The 20,929-nt window shown below is 42.7% G+C and overlaps 1 protein-coding gene across 1 annotated transcript in view; it reads right to left on the reverse strand.

Annotated features, from left to right (window-relative positions):
* LOC147747524 (vitellogenin-A2-like) overlaps positions 1–14,436 on the reverse strand; it is a 66,125-nt gene extending 51,689 nt beyond the window's left edge. Inside the window, exons 1-9 of the mRNA XM_086953991.1 lie at positions 14,332–14,436; positions 14,046–14,066; positions 13,772–13,923; positions 11,979–12,230; positions 10,629–10,790; positions 10,392–10,540; positions 7,747–7,897; positions 1,626–1,783; positions 1,374–1,539 (exon numbers count right to left, since the gene is read on the reverse strand). Coding sequence (XP_086810117.1) covers positions 1,374–1,539; positions 1,626–1,783; positions 7,747–7,897; positions 10,392–10,540; positions 10,629–10,790; positions 11,979–12,230; positions 13,772–13,923; positions 14,046–14,066; positions 14,332–14,371 — 1,251 coding nt within the window. The 5' untranslated portion in view covers positions 14,372–14,436. The remainder of the gene's footprint in view (positions 1–1,373; positions 1,540–1,625; positions 1,784–7,746; positions 7,898–10,391; positions 10,541–10,628; positions 10,791–11,978; positions 12,231–13,771; positions 13,924–14,045; positions 14,067–14,331) is intronic.
* Positions 14,437–20,929: the final 6,493 nt, after the last annotated feature.

Below are 20,929 nucleotides of genomic sequence, written 5' to 3' on the forward strand. Positions count from 1 at the left end.
TAGTATCCAATACATAAAATGCTAGATAAAAACTTCAAAGTGCACAATTAAACACAAACAATCTTTGTAGAGTGAAGAATTTTGAATATTTATCCGAAGTGTGACATTTTCACAAATTGCATCAGACACCGATATGATGGATAGAATGCTATACATAATCTCAGGCAGAGCAAATCTCTTGGGGGCCGTATTCCAGTCCAGTGTTTTCCATACACTATGCCAACTAGTAGAGGCCAATCAAATGAAAATGAGCCCTGATCCTGTTTCAATGGGAACAGTTCAGTCCAATCTGCCAGACAGTCCCTGATGACACAAGCAACCCCAGACAAGTTGAAGTGCCATAGTGGCGGAAAAAAGATTTGGGTTGCTTGTGTTCTCATTCAGAGAGAGTTTAAGCTCGATTATTCATACTGGAACAGGACAAATATAGACATGCATAAGGCTGGTCTCTATCTGAAGTGGAACAGTTTTGGTCCCATGCTCATTGTGCCATGGGATTGAAGGTATACCTCATTCACAAGGCCTAAATAGGCCAAAACTTGTATGGGATTGCATGGGTTCTCATACAGACCATGCCTCAATGTTTGTGCATTGTTGTTCCTATTCAAGCAGCCCCTGAGCTGATTTGGACGTATTAAGTTGCTTACTGGGCTGAAAATCATAGACTGGAATGCAGCCCAAAAGATTGATAGTGGTTGTGACTTTTTGCAATCAGTCCACCCATCGCCTTGTTGTTCTTTTTCCTCTTTAATATTTTTTTTTAATTGGACACTACAATAGTTCAACTTTAGCTGCAATGAAGTGATAACAAAATTAGATGACATTTTTACACTGAACACTCAATGGTACCGCTGTATGTTCTAATGGTATGCCCTGTAACAAACTGCAAATCTTCAATCAGGAAAACAAACGCCACCTGGTCTCTTCACAGACGATCAAAGTTCAACAGAACATAGGAGAAGGGAAGTCATATCAACCACAGATGGATGGGTAAGCAGAATTTAAATCGCCATTGAAAGGGAAAAGATATCTGTAGCTGTGGGTGACTCAAAACCTGACTTTAAAATTTACTGTGGTCGAGTGTTCTTGGAGAACTATGCATCCCTACTATTGTTCCTGTTATTTGGATGTAAATAGGATTAAAGTTTGTTTGTACATCAGCAGTGGCACCATTTCTGTAACACTCATTGGATGGTATTCTATATATGAAATAATGGGACCAAGGCTCCAGTTAGAGGAGGCCTTAAAAGGGGACATTTGGTTGTTTTATCATGCATTTGACTTCCCTTCTAAGTCATACTACACTGTTCGCTATAACTGCACAATGTCGACTAACATGAGAGAACAACATGAAAACACTTTATTAGACTTACTTGAGCCACTTGCAAGGTCTGGTGATCTGCTCTTGTGAACTGGACAGCTAGAGTGACAGCCTGGGCTGCCTCCCTGGGGCTCAGCTCCTGGTTGTGGATCTTCTGCTTAATAACCTTCAGTGCATCGATGGTTCCCACCGCTGGGATGGCATTCAGCAACCAGCGCCTGCATGTAGCATACAAATCCCAGGTGTTAGGCAGATACAATTCTAGTATTACAAGCTATTGGTTGACATAATAACAGCAAATCACCTGTACTGAGGTCTGTCTGCAAACTGCTTCCATATGGCTTGAATATTTTCATAGTTTGCTGCTCGAAGAATCTGGGTGAGCTGTAGAAATTTGGCAGGGGCATCAGCATGTACCTGTTGTTGGTTATTTTGCACTAAATGCTGGAGGGTTTCAGCAACCTGTACCAAAAATAAAAAAGGTGGAATTTATTTACAAAAAAACTAATGGAAAGTATCATGAAACATACTGTGCCATATCTTTCAAGAAGCTAGAGGAAAGGAGTGTATCCGCAAATTTAAAGTTTTTAAATTGCCAAAGATAGTTCTTCATCCCTCTTCTCTCACACTACATCTATAAGCACACTCATCCCTGTTTGATTTGTTGCTGTGTAATTTTGGGTTTCTTGCATTATCCAGAGATGGAGCACTAGACGGGCAGCATGCATCAGAGGGACAAACAACAAATGGTATTTATGATATGAAACAGAGAGACAAAAATAGAAGATGGAAAATCTTCAGTGACATCATTGAATTATCGTTTGTTTTTTCCAAACTGTCCCAGGAAAATCGTTTGAATTATGAAAGTAATTAATTCCAGGTATTGTTCTATTTTCTCCTACACAATATAACCATGGTGTGGGAAATTCCTTGTGGGACTATCCTCCAGATTCGTCTTTAAATTTTTGGAATGACATCATCATCCAATTCTTAATCAGACCCTGGTGATCAAAACTTTCTTACTGTCTAAAATGTGCAGTGCCTATTACTCCTCTGCCTCTCCCACTGGTATTACTTTCTATTTGTGGGCTCTTAGATGGTATGAGTACAATGTCTAATTTATAGAGGCAAAGTGTCTAGAAGTACATTTTGTGCACAACTGTATTAACAAATAATGTATGGATTACAGAACAAAGTCAATCAGTGTAGGACCTGTAAAATGCTATTGATTGATGCTAAATGGCTGAGCTTAAAGATATTTCTATCCCAATTAAAATCTATGGTCATATTTGCCAGCCGTTACCACTGTACAGCACTCTGACCGGTTGGTGATTAAAAAAAGTCTAAAAAATAAATTAGTGAGAGTGTTTTCTCAAGCACATATCTGAATTGTTACTCAAACGTAGGCACAGTCAGTGCCATAGAAGGTTTGTGCATAAAGGGAACAATACTTTGCTTGGCTGAATGCTAATGGAGGCTCAGTGCCGTCCCATTGATCAATCACTAGCAATAAATCCAGAATGAAGCTCTTTGTGCGTGGAGTGAACAGATGGAGAATTAGCTTTAGGGTTTTACATTTGACATGGGAGAGGCATGGGAGCATAAGATGGATGTTGATGTGTCCAGAGTGAGTCAGCCTGGTGTCATCAATGTTTTTCCTCATCCAAGGATTTGTTAACCACATCTCTGCGTGCAGGATTTCCCTCCTGTGCTGGACCACAACTAAAACGGGTGTCGTCATGACGAGCTCTGCTCGTCATGAGCACACAAGCACTGTGCTGCATTACGAGCTGAGCTCGTCATGAGCATGGAAGGGGTTACAACTGTTAAACTTGTGTGCCTTGGCCTCTTCCTGTATGGGAGGAGTACCTATGTATCATCAATTCATGAGTACAAACTGCCAACTCTGAATTCAAAAATCGGTAGATGCAATGTAGGTAGGGATTGAGGAAGTCCATTAGGTGCTGGGGGGCAGACATAGTCTTTATGGTTAGATATGATTCTTTATGAGATACAGGGGATTACATACTTGTGTGTTATAAAAGATTTTCCAAGCATTCGAAAGGGACATTTGGGGGTAAATGCCTCAATATACCTTAAAGCCAAAGCAGACATCAGTAAACAAAGAACATTCCACAATACTTATTGCTGATGATTTGTAATGAAGTGCAACTGGGTGAAAATAAATGTTCCTTTGTCAGGCATGGTTTCCATTGTAAACCTCTATTGTTTAAAGCAGATTCCAAATCCGGTAACTCACTGCTATGACATAGCAAAAGTTGATAAGAAAATCTGTTATCCACCATTGCTACATTATGAAGGATGTTCGGACCAGGCTGGCAGGGCTGTCTTAAATCCTGCCAGCACAGTTCTGCTTGCTTGCTTTAGCTGAAAGCAGAAAGCACAGCTTCAGGAGGGAAAACGTAGTTGGGGATGAGGTGGGAGTTAGTTAAGGATGGCCAGTAAGCAATTTTTCCACATTTGGGTCTGGGATTGGAGGCCATGCTCCCATATTATTCCTCTGCCCCCTGGGTAGCAGTGAATAGCAGGGGCAGATGCTTTTAGGTGCCATCCATTACTTAATAGATGGATAATTGTGAGTTACAGAGATGCTATTCTCAGAACCCCCGAGTGAAAAACATCCCTGTAAAACAAAGTTACTTATCTTTGTGTCTATATGCTATGTATATTTCCATTGGAGGCATCTATTGTGAATACCATATTCTAAATCTGATTCTTCACAGCTATGATGTAGCAACTGTGAGAAACAAAGGTTGATTCTCACAGTTTCTACCTCCTAAAGTAAGTCCACCCTGCTCTGACAGGGCTCTCTGCAAGCCAGTTAGTGCAGCACTTGGTCTAGCACAGCTTTGAGAGGATGGGGAGTGGAAGTACACAGAGCCTGTTGGAAGTTGGTAGCAGGTGGCCAGATATTCCCCTTTTACATTTGGACATTTGGGAGAGGGGGGAGAGGCCATGTTATGTACGGCTCCCCAATTACTCCTCTGCCCCTTTGTAGTTGATGAAAGCAGGGCCAAATGATTTTGGACACCATACATAACATACCATATAAACTGAATATAAAAGAGTATATGGGTATAATATGAATAACAGAGATCTTTTTCACCTCAGTGTTCTGAGTGACAACATACACAATTTGGCCGTTTCTTTTGTTGTCTATTTAATTCCACTCAGAACTCCTCAGTGAGAAACATTCCAGTTATACTATGTTACCCAAATATAATTCTATAAATATATTCTTTGGATGGCCCTGTAAGAGGTTTGCATCAACTGCGATGAAACCAGGGGCCAAATATACAAAGCATTTTTCAGGACACAAACGTCCCAATTTGCGGAATCGGGCTGTTTGCGACCGGAAAAATGCTTTTTAAGGTGCACAAAATGCGATTCTGTATCTTATTATCAAATCACATTTTGCATTTGTGATACGATATTTGGAAGGGGCGTACCTTCCAAATACTAAATCAATATGGTATGTATTACTGTTTTGCAATCGATTTACAAAAGGGGGTGGTGATGAACAGAGTGTCTGAATTGAGCAGACCACTCTTACCCAGTCCAAAGATCAGGGCTTGATCCATCACCGTTATTTATCTCACTGCCCCATCCCAGCTCAGAACCTGGCTATATGCAAATCAGTCTGTCCCTGGCCCAGTGCATCATGGGAACAGGGCAGACTAAACTACCAAGCCAATTCTTTACCAGAAAGGAGACAAGCTACCGGGGACCTGTTTCTGGCATTACAGCCGTCTTCGGCCCGGCTTGCTTGAATCCTGATGGAGCAGTGAGAAAGGGACTCATGTCTGAGTATACCCTGCCACACCTATAGTGGCCAAAATCGATTTACAAAAGGGGGTGGTGATGAACAGAGTGTCTGAATTGAGCAGACCACTCTTACCCAGTCCAAAGATCAGGGCTTGATCCATCACCGTTATTTATCTCACTGCCCCATCCCAGCTCAGAACCTGGCTATATGCAAATCAGTCTGTCCCTGGCCCAGTGCATCATGGGAACAGGGCAGACTAAACTACCAAGCCAATTCTTTACCAGAAAGGAGACAAGCTACCGGGGACCGGTTTCTGGCATTTCAGCCGTCTTCGGCCCGGCTTGCTTGAATCCTGATGGAGCAGTGAGAAAGGGACTCATGTCTGAGTATACCCTGCCACACCTATAGTGGCCAAAATCGATTTACAAAAGGGGGTGGTGATGAACAGAGTGTCTGAATTGAGCAGACCACTCTTACCCAGTCCAAAGATCAGGGCTTGATCCATCACCGTTATTTATCTCACTGCCCCATCCCAGCTCAGAACCTGGCTATATGCAAATCAGTCTGTCCCTGGCCCAGTGCATCATGGGAACAGGGCAGACTAAACTACCAAGCCAATTCTTTACCAGAAAGGAGACAAGCTACCGGGGACCGGTTTCTGGCATTTCAGCCGTCTTCGGCCCGGCTTGCTTGAATCCTGATGGAGCAGTGAGAAAGGGACTCATGTCTGAGTATACCCTGCCACACCTATAGTGGCCAAAATCGATTTACAAAAGGGGGTGGTGATGAACAGAGTGTCTGAATTGAGCAGACCACTCTTACCCAGTCCAAAGATCAGGGCTTGATCCATCACCGTTATTTATCTCACTGCCCCATCCCAGCTCAGAACCTGGCTATATGCAAATCAGTCTGTCCCTGGCCCAGTGCATCATGGGAACAGGGCAGACTAAACTACCAAGCCAATTCTTTACCAGAAAGGAGACAAGCTACCGGGGACCGGTTTCTGGCATTTCAGCCGTCTTCGGCCCAGCTTGCTTGAATCCTGATGGAGCAGTGAGAAAGGGACTCATGTCTGAGTATACCCTGCCACACCTATAGTGGCCAAAATCGATTTACAAAAGGGGGTGGTGATGAACAGAGTGTCTGAATTGAGCAGACCACTCTTACCCAGTCCAAAGATCAGGGCTTGATCCATCACCGTTATTTATCTCACTGCCCCATCCCAGCTCAGAACCTGGCTATATGCAAATCAGTCTGTCCCTGGCCCAGTGCATCATGGGAACAGGGCAGACTAAACTACCAAGCCAATTCTTTACCAGAAAGGAGACAAGCTACCGGGGACCGATTTCTGGCATTTCAGCCGTCTTCGGCCCGGCTTGCTTGAATCCTGATGGAGCAGTGAGAAAGGGACTCATGTCTGAGTATACCCTGCCACACCTATAGTGGCCAAAATCGATTTACAAAAGGGGGTGGTGATGAACAGAGTGTCTGAATTGAGCAGACCACTCTTACCCAGTCCAAAGATCAGGGCTTGATCCATCACCATTATTTATCTCACTGCCCCATCCCAGCTCAGAACCTGGCTATATGCAAATCAGTCTGTCCCTGGCCCAGTGCATCATGGGAACAGGGCAGACTAAACTACCAAGCCAATTCTTTACCAGAAAGGAGACAAGCTACCGGGGACCGGTTTCTGGCATTTCAGCCGTCTTCGGCCCGGCTTGCTTGAATCCTGATGGAGCAGTGAGAAAGGGACTCATGTCTGAGTATACCCTGCCACACCTATAGTGGCCAAAATCGATTTACAAAAGGGGGTGGTGATGAACAGAGTGTCTGAATTGAGCAGACCACTCTTACCCAGTCCAAAGATCAGGGCTTGATCCATCACCGTTATTTATCTCACTGCCCCATCCCAGCTCAGAACCTGGCTATATGCAAATCAGTCTGTCCCTGGCCCAGTGCATCATGGGAACAGGGCAGACTAAAGTACCAAGCCAATTCTTTACCAGAAAGGAGACAAGCTACCGGGGACCGGTTTCTGGCATTTCAGCCGTCTTCGGCCCAGCTTGCTTGAATCCTGATGGAGCAGTGAGAAAGGGACTCATGTCTGAGTATACCCTGCCACACCTATAGTGGCCAAAATCGATTTACAAAAGGGGGTACTGTTTTGCAATAGCATTCTGGTTCCAAAACAGTAATACTTTCCCGCCAGTTTAAAACTGGTGGTAACCCATTTGCAAATAAGAAGGGGTCCATAAGGGAACCCTTCCTCATTGAGAATGTAAATATAAATACTTCAAAAATGAAACCTCATGGTTTAATTTTTTTCTTTTGGAACACATTCCATTTTCCTTTCAGGAAAACAGACTACATTTAAAAAAAAGATTGCTTAGTTAAAAAGCAGTCACAAGCATGGGGGTCTGTTGATCTCTGCCAGCAATCATCCCTGTGATGGCAGTGACTCCAAATGGGTCGCAAACTGCAACTTACCTCCTTAATATTTATGAGGTAGGCCAAATGCAACTCACAAGCAATCCCTAAATGAAACTCTATTAGTTTCATAAATTAGGAGTTCCTGATTGCGATTCAAGGAGAATTTGAATTTCACATGCACACTGATATCTTGAGATTTACATACTTGGGTTTCAGGACTCCTTGTCTTCACTAACTGAATAGGCATTTGAAATATTTCTGAAGCGAACTGGTACTGAAGACCACCACGGTTCTGTAGCTCAGTCTGAGGAGCATTCACTCGATTGCTTTTCGTTTCCACAAAAGTGAGCACTTGCCTGAAAGAAAGATGAATAGAAAATGTATTAGCTCCCTTTTTGTCTTGTCAAGAACTTTAACTTGCAAATGATCAGGTAAGCAGGGGTCCTAAAATGCCACCTGCTTGGAGTCTGCCATTCCAGAAATTATACATGCACATATTTGGACCTCAGAATACAGACTGAAAATAAAAGGTTTTTGTACTGATCTGTTGAGGGCTGATGTTCAGCTCATCCTACTTCCTAATGGACCTTTTTGGAATAGTAGATGCTCATTGTCTTCATCACTGAGAAGTTTAATTTTCTCTGGCCCTACTCAGACGTTGCATCAGCCCAGATTCTGTCACAGTTATGAAAAGTAGCATATATAGATGCGAGGACAGCGCTTTAGCATGGCTCTGTTTGACTTCATTACATTGCAATGACTTGATGAGCTGAGAATATAGATTTTATTTTCCTCACCACCTTTCACTTTCTATGTACAGCTCTATGTTGTGAAAGATATCTTCGGCATGAACCCTCTCAGTCTTTCCTCCTTCATTGTAACCTATCTAAAGGAGAAGATCTGGTGATATAGAGAGATTCTAAAAATCAGTTTAGAGATACTACAATAAACAGTTATGGTTGTATATTAACATAACTGTGTCAATTATTTACAGAGACACACCCCAGCAGAAAGTTGAAGGACAACACTTTACAAGCAAAAATCAAGCCAGTCTTCTGCTAGATAATGGTTATAAATCTGCTAATGCTTTTTTGTAGAAAGCACCATGGACATTAATTCATCAGGTGTAGCAGAAGGGACATCCTGAATACTTTCGACCACAACTGTCATCACGTACATTGACAGTTTGTCTCACATCGAACCCCTCCACAGACTTATGTTTGCTGCCAAGTGCCTGAGGAAAAGTCAGTGAGTGGAAGCTATGAAAGGTAAATAGAACTCACAGAGCCTTGTTTACTTTCTTTTGGTTTTAATCCTAGCATAATCCAAGAGCCTGAGATAGCAAGGACTGAGCCAGGGGTGGCATGCAATAGGTAAATGCTGCAAACCTTGGCTAGCTTAAAATAATGTCACTGGACAACAGCTCCAAGAATAAAAAAGATTAATCAGAATTCATATTTTGGGGAAAATCTTGTTATACTCTCAACAGTTATCCAATGTATAAAAGAAACTCAAGGGCAACATTTTGTATTTCATGTAGTAAAATCAACTCACATAACCAAAAAAACAAAAGGCTCTCCTCTAAGCTTTTAAATTCATTTGAATTGCTTGCTTTCTGAAATTATGCAATACCAAATTGATTATTAATTTTGCAATTCAAAAACTTGCCATTGTGGCACTCAAACCACTGAGGCAGGTGTTGACGCACACTTTTCTACTGTTACTCTATTCTTCACATGTGTAATTTTACAAATGTCCTCTAGAAAGCATTATCGTCATCGAAACACACATTTAAATCTCAGACATATTCTAACAAGACTTAGACCAAACATCCTTTGCCTTCCAAGAGTCAACCTCCAATAGTACAAAGAACCATGCACTTTGGAAAAGTTCCTGCCTTTCTGTTAGCAATAAATGTGTGGAACTCAGGCATCGCCAGTGGACTCAATACCTTGTGTAGTGTTATTCTTTGCTTACAGCTGTTTGTCAAAATATGTGTGGCTTTAGGTAGTTTTAAGGGTGCATATATTACTCCTTATGATGTACCAGATGATTACTGAGAGAACAGACAGGCAGTTTAACTGTTTCTAAAATACCAAACTGTATTTCTGAGCTCAAGTTCAAAGTAGCTTGGTGTCTCATAGCTTGCCTGTTGGAAGAACACTGGGCAGACCCCATTCTCATCTTAGCATGCCTTGGAACATATAGGATGTTTTTGGTGGTGATCATCTGGATAGTACTCTATGGTAAATCCAGTCTAGCTAAGTAGTAGCATTTAGGAGCCAAGCCAATTTCATTAATCTGGTATGGCCATTGGCAAGAATCAAACAAAGTTGACTTGTGGCTTAAAAGCTATTGCCACAATATTGATATATCTGAGGCATTAGATAGGATATAAAAGCAAGTGTAAACACATGCTCTTTCCATAATCAGGTCAGAAGGCCATGAAGGCGGAGATGTCAGTTCTCCATTCACTGGCAGACAGACAATTGTTTTATGGGGACAAAACCAGTACTAAGAGATGGGAATTAAGGGTAGCTGATTCTATAAAAGGAAGAATCTAACTATTGATAATTATTGATTTTTTTGTGTTCAAGTTTAATGTGCAAGCTTTTAAACATTTATGGTTTCTCGGTCCATGTTCTTGCTGGTCTAGCTGTAAATCAGCTTAATATATACTTTATTTGAAACTTGTTGAATAGCGGTTTCACTAAAAATAAATTCATTTTGAATTGGAATTGCTAAATTCCTGATAACACTGCTATAATCATTTGGACACATGACATGTAATTTTGTGATGCTCCTGCACAAAACAGCACACACAGAGATTGATGAATATAAGACACCCACCTAGCTTCCATTACAGCTGCACCATAGAGTTCATAGAAGGGGGAGAACTGATAAACCTGGCGTGAAGTCACTTCAGTGATTAGAGCGCCACCATCTCTGGGCTTCATCTTGTAAGTAAATGTTGCCGCCCTTCTTAGATTCTTTACCATCTATAAAAGTATAGAAGCAGAAAAAATGATCATGGAGAGGTAGATATTAAAAGTCAAATTTGAGTCTAGATATGTGACAAGCATGTACCTTCTGCCAAGAATCGCTTTTCTCCATGTAAGCCATGCCGATGTTCTTTTCCACTTTATCCTGACAGTTGTTCAGGTCTCTGGATTTCACAACGATGATTCTATCTGTTCTCTTGTCTTCTTGGATCACATACCGTGTGTGGCAGACACCGGTGACACCAGACTGTGAAAATTAGCAGAGACAATCAAAATTGCCAGGCAGTGGTCTGGGTCCTTATATGAACATATTCAGATAAAGTAAGATTTTCCAATTATCAAAGGTTTCTGCTGTAAGCAGCCCATCACTTGATTCAACCTACTGATTTGCAGGCCATGACAGCAATCGGTGATATCTTGATTTGCTGCAAGCTGAACCATCTAGAATTAATCTTAAGGGAGGACACCATGCCTCTTTCATATGTGTGAGTGATACAAACAAGTGTAATTACTTCACTTCCATTCTATAGAGTCTGCATCAGTTACCCTTGGACGCAAGGTGTTGAGAAACTCAACTGCCTTATTTCTAGTAAAATAGGGTTAGCATCTCCATCATGAATGTTGCTTAAACTTTGGAATCTAAGTATGTTCAGGTCCACCTGAGTCAGGCACTTTGGAAATTAGAAACACATATTTTTGAAAGCAAAAAACTCAAAGAGTAACTTGCTACCTTTTTCTTTGTATGCAGGAATCAATTTTCTCTGCAAGTTGTCTGCTTTTAAATATTATTATCGAGTGCATTAGTCTGAATGACTCCATAAAAGCAAACAAAGGCTACAACTCTTAGAACTCACTAGATTATCAAACGCAGAGCATGGTCTGCCAATGTGATACAAGATGGAAACAATACATTAGGACAGTCTTTGCAGACGTGTCTTTATCACTCTGGAGAAAAATTGTGAGGACTTCTTCTCATCACTATTTCAGAAGGTCAAAATATTTCCTAGAACATTGATCAACAGTTTTATACTTTAGAGATATCATCAACACACAACACCATCTATGTACCTAGTTGGAAACAATGCGAAAGACATCCAATGTGTTGTTGACCAGGTTCCCATTTAACATCAAATGATGTCTTGGAAGCTATAAGAGGTGTAGATCCTGGACATTGTAAGTGAAGGTGTACTTTCACCAGACACATTTGTTAAGTTTGGGAAAGAAATAAGATTTTTTTTTAATTAACCTCACAACACTCAGACATCAGCATTTTTATATCGTGGAAGGAGCCTTTACCACACTTTGCAGGTGGCTTTATACATGTGTTCATGCCGCTTAAATATATATGTAAGATAGTATTGTTACATGGTGTCAGTAATAGATCTCAATATTTCTCAATATTTCTAACAACTGTTTTAAAATAATTGACACTAACCTCTTGCAAGTCATAGACATTTTGTGTTTTCTTGATGGTGACCTGCAGCATGTTCACGATTCCTCTGTAAATGTTAAGTATAGTTTCAGAAACACCATCTGGAGCGTACATGTTTCCTACACGTCCATTGCTGTACTCAAACTTCACAGGTCTGCTCAGCTGAGCAGCAATACTTTGTGTCAGCTTTGAGGAACGAGTGAATGGATCCTTGGGCCAGATGCCATTGTATTCTTTGATTTCTGGAGATGTGATCTGCAAAATAAAATAGTTATATTTAGGATTTTTGAAAGGTATTCCTATATATCCTGAAGACAATGCCATTAGAAACTAAGATGCTGAGTGCATCCTGTAGAATATTGAGGTTCTTGATTTACACATATTGCGGGCACCTATGTATTACACTGTGTACTTATGTATTAAACAGTGCACTACTGTCTGTAATACGGATTACTTTGCACACACATAGTTCATTCCCACCACATTCTGGATGCCTTTCCCACTCCAACCCAACTGAAAACAAAATACATCTCATCTTGTCAACGTCCCACAAATCCCTCAGCATTACCCAACTCTTCCACTCCCAAATATTGAAAAATAAAATACCAGTGTCTTGCCATATATCCACATCACCCTCTCTTTATTGCCCCTCCCAACTACACCCAAATATAGCAAATGTACTGTCTGGTGTTCTGCCACTCTCAATGCTTTCCCCACCCTCACCTGAAGCTGTGATTTAGGGTAGGCGCAGTGCCAGTGGGGACTCTCTGAAAGCCACATCAGCACATACTGAATCCCATGCCCGCTGTGGGTCTCTGCAGACCTGCAGCTGACCACAAAGATGTTGGCTGGGGAGTGACAGAGCACGACCTAAGTTCCTCCACCTCCCTCAGGTTTATGGAGACCCAACAGAAGTGGGAGAAGGGTAGTGAGGAAGAAGAGCATTATGTGCCATTCTGCTGCTTCGCTCAATCTCTGGTGACCTGGGTAAGGTGAAGGAACACCAGGAAAACGAGCACAACCACTGGTGACATAGCAGAGAAACAACAACCTAATGGATGAATGAGTGGGATTTCTTTAGGGCACTCCGAAGAGTATCCAGGTGCTAACAGGCAGAGTCCAGGTACGCAAACCCACTGCTTTTATGACAAAATGTCGAATAAAGCTTATAAATTGAATTGCAAACCCACAGCGGAAAACTTACCAGGTTTGAAGTTTTTGGGGAAAGTGAGCTCAGAAGAGATCAAGCACAAGCCTCGAGGAAGCTCAATACAGGCCTTAGCAGCCAGGAAGGAAAAGGCGTTGCCACCCCTTGAGATAGGCTTACAGCGACGGATACCCAAAAGCGACGCAGAAGCAGAGTGCAGCGCTCTGGAGGGAAGATACTGACTGAATCTCCTCCAAATGACCAGGGCTGGAAAGGAACTCTGCCCTGTGAACCATCGCTGTGAACTTATTATTGTGATATCAAAGCAGCGAATCATTATTGTCCGGTTGGACCCAATATATGTTTTTATGTTGATATCTATACTTGTATAGACCAAGGAGCCAGTAGGTCTTTTATCAATACTATAGGTACAGTGGGGACAATACTGTCTTTCAATAAAGAAGATTAAAAAACATTATTAAATGATTCAATTACTATGTAAGGAAGAGTGGCTCCACTGGCAACGTTGGCTAAGTCTATCATATTTGTTTAACTTTGAAAGAAAATGCTATGATTGTTGGAGAGCCTCCTCCCACTGCCCCCCCCTGCCACGTCATCACTGTGCGCTTCACACTGTGTTCGTTCTTACCCTGAGGAGATAGGCCTTCTGTGCGAATCCACTGATCTCCACCTTGCAGTTCAGTTTTATTCCAGATCTGGCCAGGCCAGCCTCCGGTAATCCATTCAGGATAATGGCCTCGTACTGGAAGACGTAGGTCTTACTTTCACTGAAGACGGGTTCTGGAAGAAAACATAGAGCTGAGAACAGAGACGAACATTTCACCTGACATTGACGCAAGATAATGAGATGCAGTGAGGTCATTACAGGTGAACACACCACTTATACCAAAAAAGGTACTTACCATAGTTGGACTGCTCGCTGCCTGTGGGAGGAATACCAAACAGGAAAGGTGAGAATCAGCTTAGAAAGAACCAGATTCATAAAGGTTAACAGTATATTGAAGGTCACTATATTAAATAAATGAGGCTTCTTTCATTGTCCTACTATTCACTCTACCGCAAGCGCTCTGAAAGAAACATTTAGATTTAGTAATTCTATTAAAATATATGCAGAAAGTACAATTAAAAGAAACATGTTCTATGCTTCCCCACAAGTTTCCATTGAAAGGAGCAGAAGTGCGAGCTTACCCACAAGAGCAACCAGAAGGGCTAGAATGACTCCCCTCATGGTGGCGGTGGATGGAGGGGAGTGGTTGTGCTGCTGCTTTTATAGCAGGAAAGGGGGAGTGTGTGGCTGCCTACCAGCTGATTTTAGCTGATGCGTCAGTTTTTTTCATCATTCGCGACAAGCATTGTTTTCACCCTCAATGATATCGATCTCTAGCCGGAAATAAAGATGCAGAAAGGCTTGACATAGCTAGCATTAATCTACATATTGTATACACTAAAATAATTCAAACGTGCTTTTGTAAAGATTTATAAAAAAGTGATTGATTGTCAGACAGCGATGAAAGAAATGAATACGTGGTTATGCTGATGAGATTCACTGTAGGTTTTTGGCAGGTCTTACTGTACACCTGTGAAAGGTTGTGATAACCTTGCTCTGGTCATTCTGACTCGACCGACAGATCTTATCTAAATGATAGTGAGTCTGAGCACTGTGCAAACCACAAGATGACATCAGAGTAGACAGTTGCCCCAGGAATGTATTATTTTCCACGTTAACGGATTTGTGTGAATGCAGTGATGTACTGTGGCACCTTCCTTGGTTTATATATAACATTAATGTGTGGATTAATGCTGCATGCTCCTGGACCTGTCCTTAGTGCAGCTGCCTCTTTTTACACTAGAAGGCACAGGCTGTGAGGTCACTGCTGGAAGGCAGATATGACATATAGAAAGCCCCCTATGCCTGTGTATATATCTGCACCTAAGTCCTTATCAGACTGTGGTCATGACATTGCTAATCCTCTGAAATAGAAAACAGCCTCACTATGGTATTAATGTATTGTTGTGCAGTTGTTGTACACAACACCTGCTGCCAGAGCCAGACCAGAGACAGTGGGAAGAGCAGCTGAATCACCAAGTGCCACTTATACAATTAGCATTCACAAGCTGGATATGATAAGGAGCGATCAGTGTCAGATTATGTATAAAATGCCCACCTTGAGTTCAATGTAAGAGGGCAGCTATTCATGTGCACATTGGCAATCATTTTACACATCGAAATTGACTTGTTTTAAACTATCTTCAACAAGTCGGAGGCTGCTTTTGGTCATATCTTTTTCATTGTACATATTCCCAAATGTATTCTATAAAAGTGTAACAAGAAACTCACTTCCAAGAATTGTGGGGTGAGTGGTGAGTAAGGAGGTATCCACATGTATGATATATATTGTAACAGGTACATTATCCCCTTGTAGTACCGTGCAAGTCATACCAGAGTCCCCTGCCCTTACAGTGGGACTCTTGATTTAGCCTCATTCCTCTTTAGGGCCACATAATTCCACTGTGGCTTGAAATGGGCTTCCAGCCTGATATGCCTCACTCCCATAATTCACCCTCAATTAGAACCATGGTCATACACTTCAATATCAAGAAAGCACTAGTAATATTGCTTCCCTATATATCAGCAAGCAGATGAAAAATGCTAGTGAGCCTAAAGAATTTATTTTAGTAATATGTTCCTTTTGATGTAGTCCCTGAGATAGACCATGCGACTGTCAGCAAATAACAGCCAATGCTGCATTACTATGTCACTCCTAAAATACAGGAATAAGGGGGCCATTTTACAGAAAAGTGTCTCTATCTAGAGATTAATGGAGCGCTGAACAGTGGGCGATGCCTAGGAATACGTTTGTTTAATATAGGGTGTGCGCTGTGTGTGCTCTTTGAAGATATGTCTGCTTTGTATGTTCAAAATTGATGTTGATGTGAATGCTGTTCCAGACCCTGAGGCCAGACATAGACGTGGATAAATGTTCTTGTCCTTTCTTTATTGTATTTCTTTGCCTTCTGTGCATATATGTCCTGTTTATTGGTCCATCTCGAGGCTACGTGAGAGAGCCGGCAAAATACGCTTTCCTGCAGACAGCTCGTTTTAAAAAAGACTGCCGTACAGTGCCAGCAGATCTTAAGCCCTCTATGTGGCATGGGCCCCACAAACAAGGCCCAGGCATCAAAACAACGAATGGTTGCATGTGGATACATGTAGCATAATGCCCTGCCTCGTGTTTTCCTCAATAAGCGCCAAGACGCCCACGGGCATACGTATGCGCTTTACAAATTTAAATAATAAATAAATAATAAAATAAATACATAAATAATAAGCTCTTTAATTGGAGCTTCGGTCCTGACGAGAACTCCTAACTGATTCAGAGTTTGAAACGCGTAGACCATATTTGTTAAGAAATAAGATTACATCAATTCTTTTTTCAAAAAACGCTCCAAATTTCAAAAAGACTATATTTATCAAACGTCTATTGTTATTGTTGTTATTGTTATGTAATTTTATAAAGCGCGCAGCTGCCCCAGCAAAGGGGCGTCCCGGAGCTGAAAGCGGGCTCAGGAAGGCAGCAGGACTAGCCCACAGGGAACAAATGGGTTTTAATTGCCTTATAGAAAGAAAATAGGCCATCCAAGCGGCCAGCCTGAGCGGGGCGAGAATTCCAAAGCTTAGCAGCTAGATAGCGGAAAGACCGGCCCCCAGCTCTAGTCCGTTTTTACATGGGGGAATACCGCCAACAGATGCTCAGCAGAACGTAACTGACGTTTGGGGACATAAGGGGTCAACAGAGTGGATAGAATCTCGGGGGGCGAGAGTTTGAGGATTTTAAAAGCCAGACAAAGTGCTTCAAATAGAATCCTTTTAGGAACTGGCAGCCAGTGAAGACGTCTAATGGCGCCTGATGTAGAACAAGTTCTAGGGAGCCTGAGCAGGACTCGTGCGGCAGCATTTTGGACTCGCTGCAGGCGTTCACCTCAGCCTTGTTGGCGCCTAGCAACAAAGAGTTGGCGTAGTCTATTCGCAACAGAATAGTCGCCTGGATGATTAGTTGGCGCGTGGCAGGATCGAAAAACCCCAGGATAGTCCTTAACCCCCCGTAAAAGTCCAAAGCAGGTGCCCACTACCTTTTTGGTGTGCTCCTGGAACCTGAGGGTAGAGTCCAGCCAGACCCCTAGGTTCTTTACCACTGACTTGGGAGTAGGGGCACTGCCAATGGATGTAGGCCACCACTGAGTACTTCAATACTCTTTATTTTTTCCCACCAGCAGCACTTCTGATTTGCTTGCATTAAGTTGAAGACAATTGGCCGTCATCCAACGTGAGATCGCCTCAAGCCCAGTTCGAAACTGCATGTGGCCCAAGTCAAGGCCATCTGAAAGGGCCACCACCAGTTGTGTGTCATCCGTATAAGAAACCAGGGCCAAACCATGGTCGTGTGCTACTCTCGCCAAAGGCTGGACGTTGAGATTAAACAGACAGGGACTTAATGCTGAACCCTGAGGCACCCCCTGCTTGCTAGAATGGACCGGGAGAGGAAGGGGGGAGCTGTGACTTGGAACGCCCTATCCGAAATATAAGAACCAAACCAATCCAGTGCCAAACCCACTACCCCTGCTTCCTCTAGGCGACACAGGAGGATCTGATGAGAGACAGTATCGAACGCGGCGCTGAGATCAAGCAAAATCAGAGCTGCAGTCTGTCCCTCATCCAGAATGGTTCGCATACCGCCAGAAGTGTGGTCTAGGTGCTATGGCCGGGGCGGAAGCCTGTCTCAGAGTGGTCAAAAATACCATTACTGTTCAGAAAACCTGAAAGGATAGTATTAGTGTGGGCCTCCGAAATTTTGGTGACCCAAGGCAGAAGAGATATTGGACGAATGTTTTCAGGCTTAGTGGGGTCCAGGGAGGGATTTTTCAGCAGGGGGACCACCCCTAGCAAGCTTCCATGCCACTGGCACCACAGCCGAAGTGAAGAAGGAATTGATCATTTGGCCTATGGGAGCAAGAAGGACCGGAAGGCATTCTTTAAATTGGGCCGGGCGGCATGGGGTCTAATAGGGACCCTGATTTGACCTTCATACTTAGAGAAAGAAGCTCGTCCTGAGTAATAGATGGTATCGCTGTCAGAGTGGCAGCGGGGAGGGGTGCAACAGGGGCTACCAGGTCCAAGGGGCAACTGGGGAAAGATCTGTAGATGGCTTCCACTTTCTGAACAAAGAAATTGGCCAGTCCCTCACATTGCTGACCTGACGTGAAAGTATGAAATGGGGGATTTTTCCTATTTTTAAAATCATTCAGTATTTAAAAAAATGCATTTAGCGGGCTTTTTGCTGGACTTAATCTCGCTAGTAAGGTGAGCTGCACGTTCCAGATGTACTGCCTTGTGGTAGCATTTGATCTCATCCTGATACAACTTTTTCACCCCCCGGTCATAATTCTTTCTCCAGGCCCGTTCAAATTTTTTACAAGTACTTTGCTTAGCAGCAAGGGAGTCGTTGTACCAGGGGTTGGAGCTAGAACAGCGACTGCTTTGCTGGAATCAAAGTATCTAAAGCATGTAAAAGCCATTTGCAGAATGCTTCGTACAATTGTTCCGTGTCAGTGCCTAACGTCAGTGGACAGGCCTCTAGAATGGCAAGTAGCTCCTCCAACTTGAGTTTGTGCCAGCAGCGTCTGAGAGTGGACTTAAGGTTAGCTCTGGGGAGTGTATCAGGAAGCGGAAGGGAGAGGGACACTAGGTGATGATCTGACCAGCATACTGGGCTAGGCGCTTTGGCTGTGAGCAAAGGAATATCGGAGAAGACCGGATCCAATAGATGTCCAGCATTGTGAGTAGCACCCACCACCAACTGACTCAATTGACAAGCAGGTAGGTCGGCCAGAAGGCTGCCAATTTCTGGGTCTGAAGGGCGATCAAAATGTAGGTTAAGGTCCCCGATGAGAGTGAAATTAGCTGAAGTCAAAGCAAGAGTGCTCATAGCCTCAACAATAGCTAATTTAAATTCTGCAGCCGGACCTGGGGGGCGATAAACTAAGATACCAGTGAAGGAAAAGTGAGTGCTCGCAGTGAAAACAAAGCGAGCGCATTCGCACCCAGCTATGTCCTCCCTGACAAATGAACAGGCGAACTTGGACCTGAAAATGACAGCTATGCCTCCACTTCTAGTCTCCCTATTTAGGGTCAGGATGCTGTACCCTGGGGGGAGTGCAAGGCCAGGCTCAGCCACAGTATTGTCTGTTAGCCAAGATTCCGTCATAAAAAACACATCAGGCGCTTCATCTTCAATTAGGTCGTGAATCTCCATATAGTGTTTGATCAGGGAGCGGACATTAAGGAGTAGGATTCTCAGGATGGGCTTATATGGGGCGGGGAGGGGTGGAGGGCATGAAGGGCATGAGTCAAAACCAGGATTTCAGCAACAAAAAGGCCCTTCCATTACCTCTCCCAGGCGCAGGCAGCGAGAGTTAGTCTGCCTAGTATAGGCCGGCACCCCTGATTTCAAACCATCAGCATATGGTGTTTTGTGAATATTGTAAATGTAAATGTAACTGTAAATATATTTGCGTGATGATATGGTAATAATTTTGGTATTTAATGTAGAGATGTTTCTATAAGATGTTTCAAATATGAAATTGGTGAAAATTAACCAAACAAAGAATCTGAAGTTAAAGAAATAAAAAACAGATTTATTCTGTCCAACAAGTGTGCATCTACTTGTCGTTCCAATCGCAGGTATTGAGAAATTAGTATCAGGCATCAAGCGTGCAGTATTGACTTTTGATTTGTTTTCTACTGTTTATTGGTAAGGAATTCTTTTCCAAGAAAGATAGTTCCTGAGCCAGGTAAACAGGAGTGCTGTTTCTGATAGTATCGTGGGCAATGCCGCTGGCTTCAATATGATGCCATTTTATTTTCGTCAGTTTGAGGAACGTGGTCTAAGTTCTTCACACGCTTGATGAGATGAGGAGTAGTAGTGTGTAACCTGCATACAGGAGGGGAAGGGTCAAGGCTTGAAACGTGGTCATTAACAGGCTGGAATGGTCGAAGGATATTAGTTACGCAAAAAATGCCTGTGTTGGCAGATATGATATTACATACTTTTAACACCCAATTACATCGCATGAGGTTAAGCCACATGACCTTTGATCCAGATGATGGTAAGTGCATGTTATTAAAGTTAATAGAAGCAACCCATTTTACAGGGACATAGCCTATTTTTCCTATTTTATGTGCCTTCAACCTACTTCTAGTTAGTGAAAAAGTAGGTATCAAGGAAGCCTATGTATTTCTAAAATGGGAACAAGTTATGGAGTTTAGAAGTAGTGGTTATTTGCACATCTCTGAATTCGTGGGTACCCATACTAGCATGTGAATTAGCAGGCATTTTTCAAACATTTGGAAGGTAGAAATGTAATAACACTTGTTCTACTGTTCTGTTTTTGCCTATGTCTCCCGATAACAATGGTACCTCACTTGTGTGGGTAGGACTAGTGCCAGTAACAGAAAATGGCTGAAAACGCGACGTGGATACATCACATTTTTCCAATGAAAACAGACACTTTTTTTGTAATTTGTCTAGCTGTGGATTTTGGGTCGAGCTCATCCGGCAGCTAGGGAAATCTAGCAAATCTCTATATTTATGAAAACTAGTCCACACACACCACCAGCCAAGTGCCAGGTCCACACACACTCAACCAGTCAAGCGCCAGTCCACATTCACTGCCAGCCAAGCGCTAGTCCACACACATCGCCAGCCATGTCCCAGTGTACACACACTAC

The sequence above is a fragment of the Lissotriton vulgaris genome, chromosome 1_1 (genome assembly GCF_964263255.1).
Source record: "Lissotriton vulgaris chromosome 1_1, aLisVul1.2, whole genome shotgun sequence".
Classification (NCBI taxonomy): Eukaryota; Metazoa; Chordata; class Amphibia; order Caudata; family Salamandridae; genus Lissotriton; species Lissotriton vulgaris.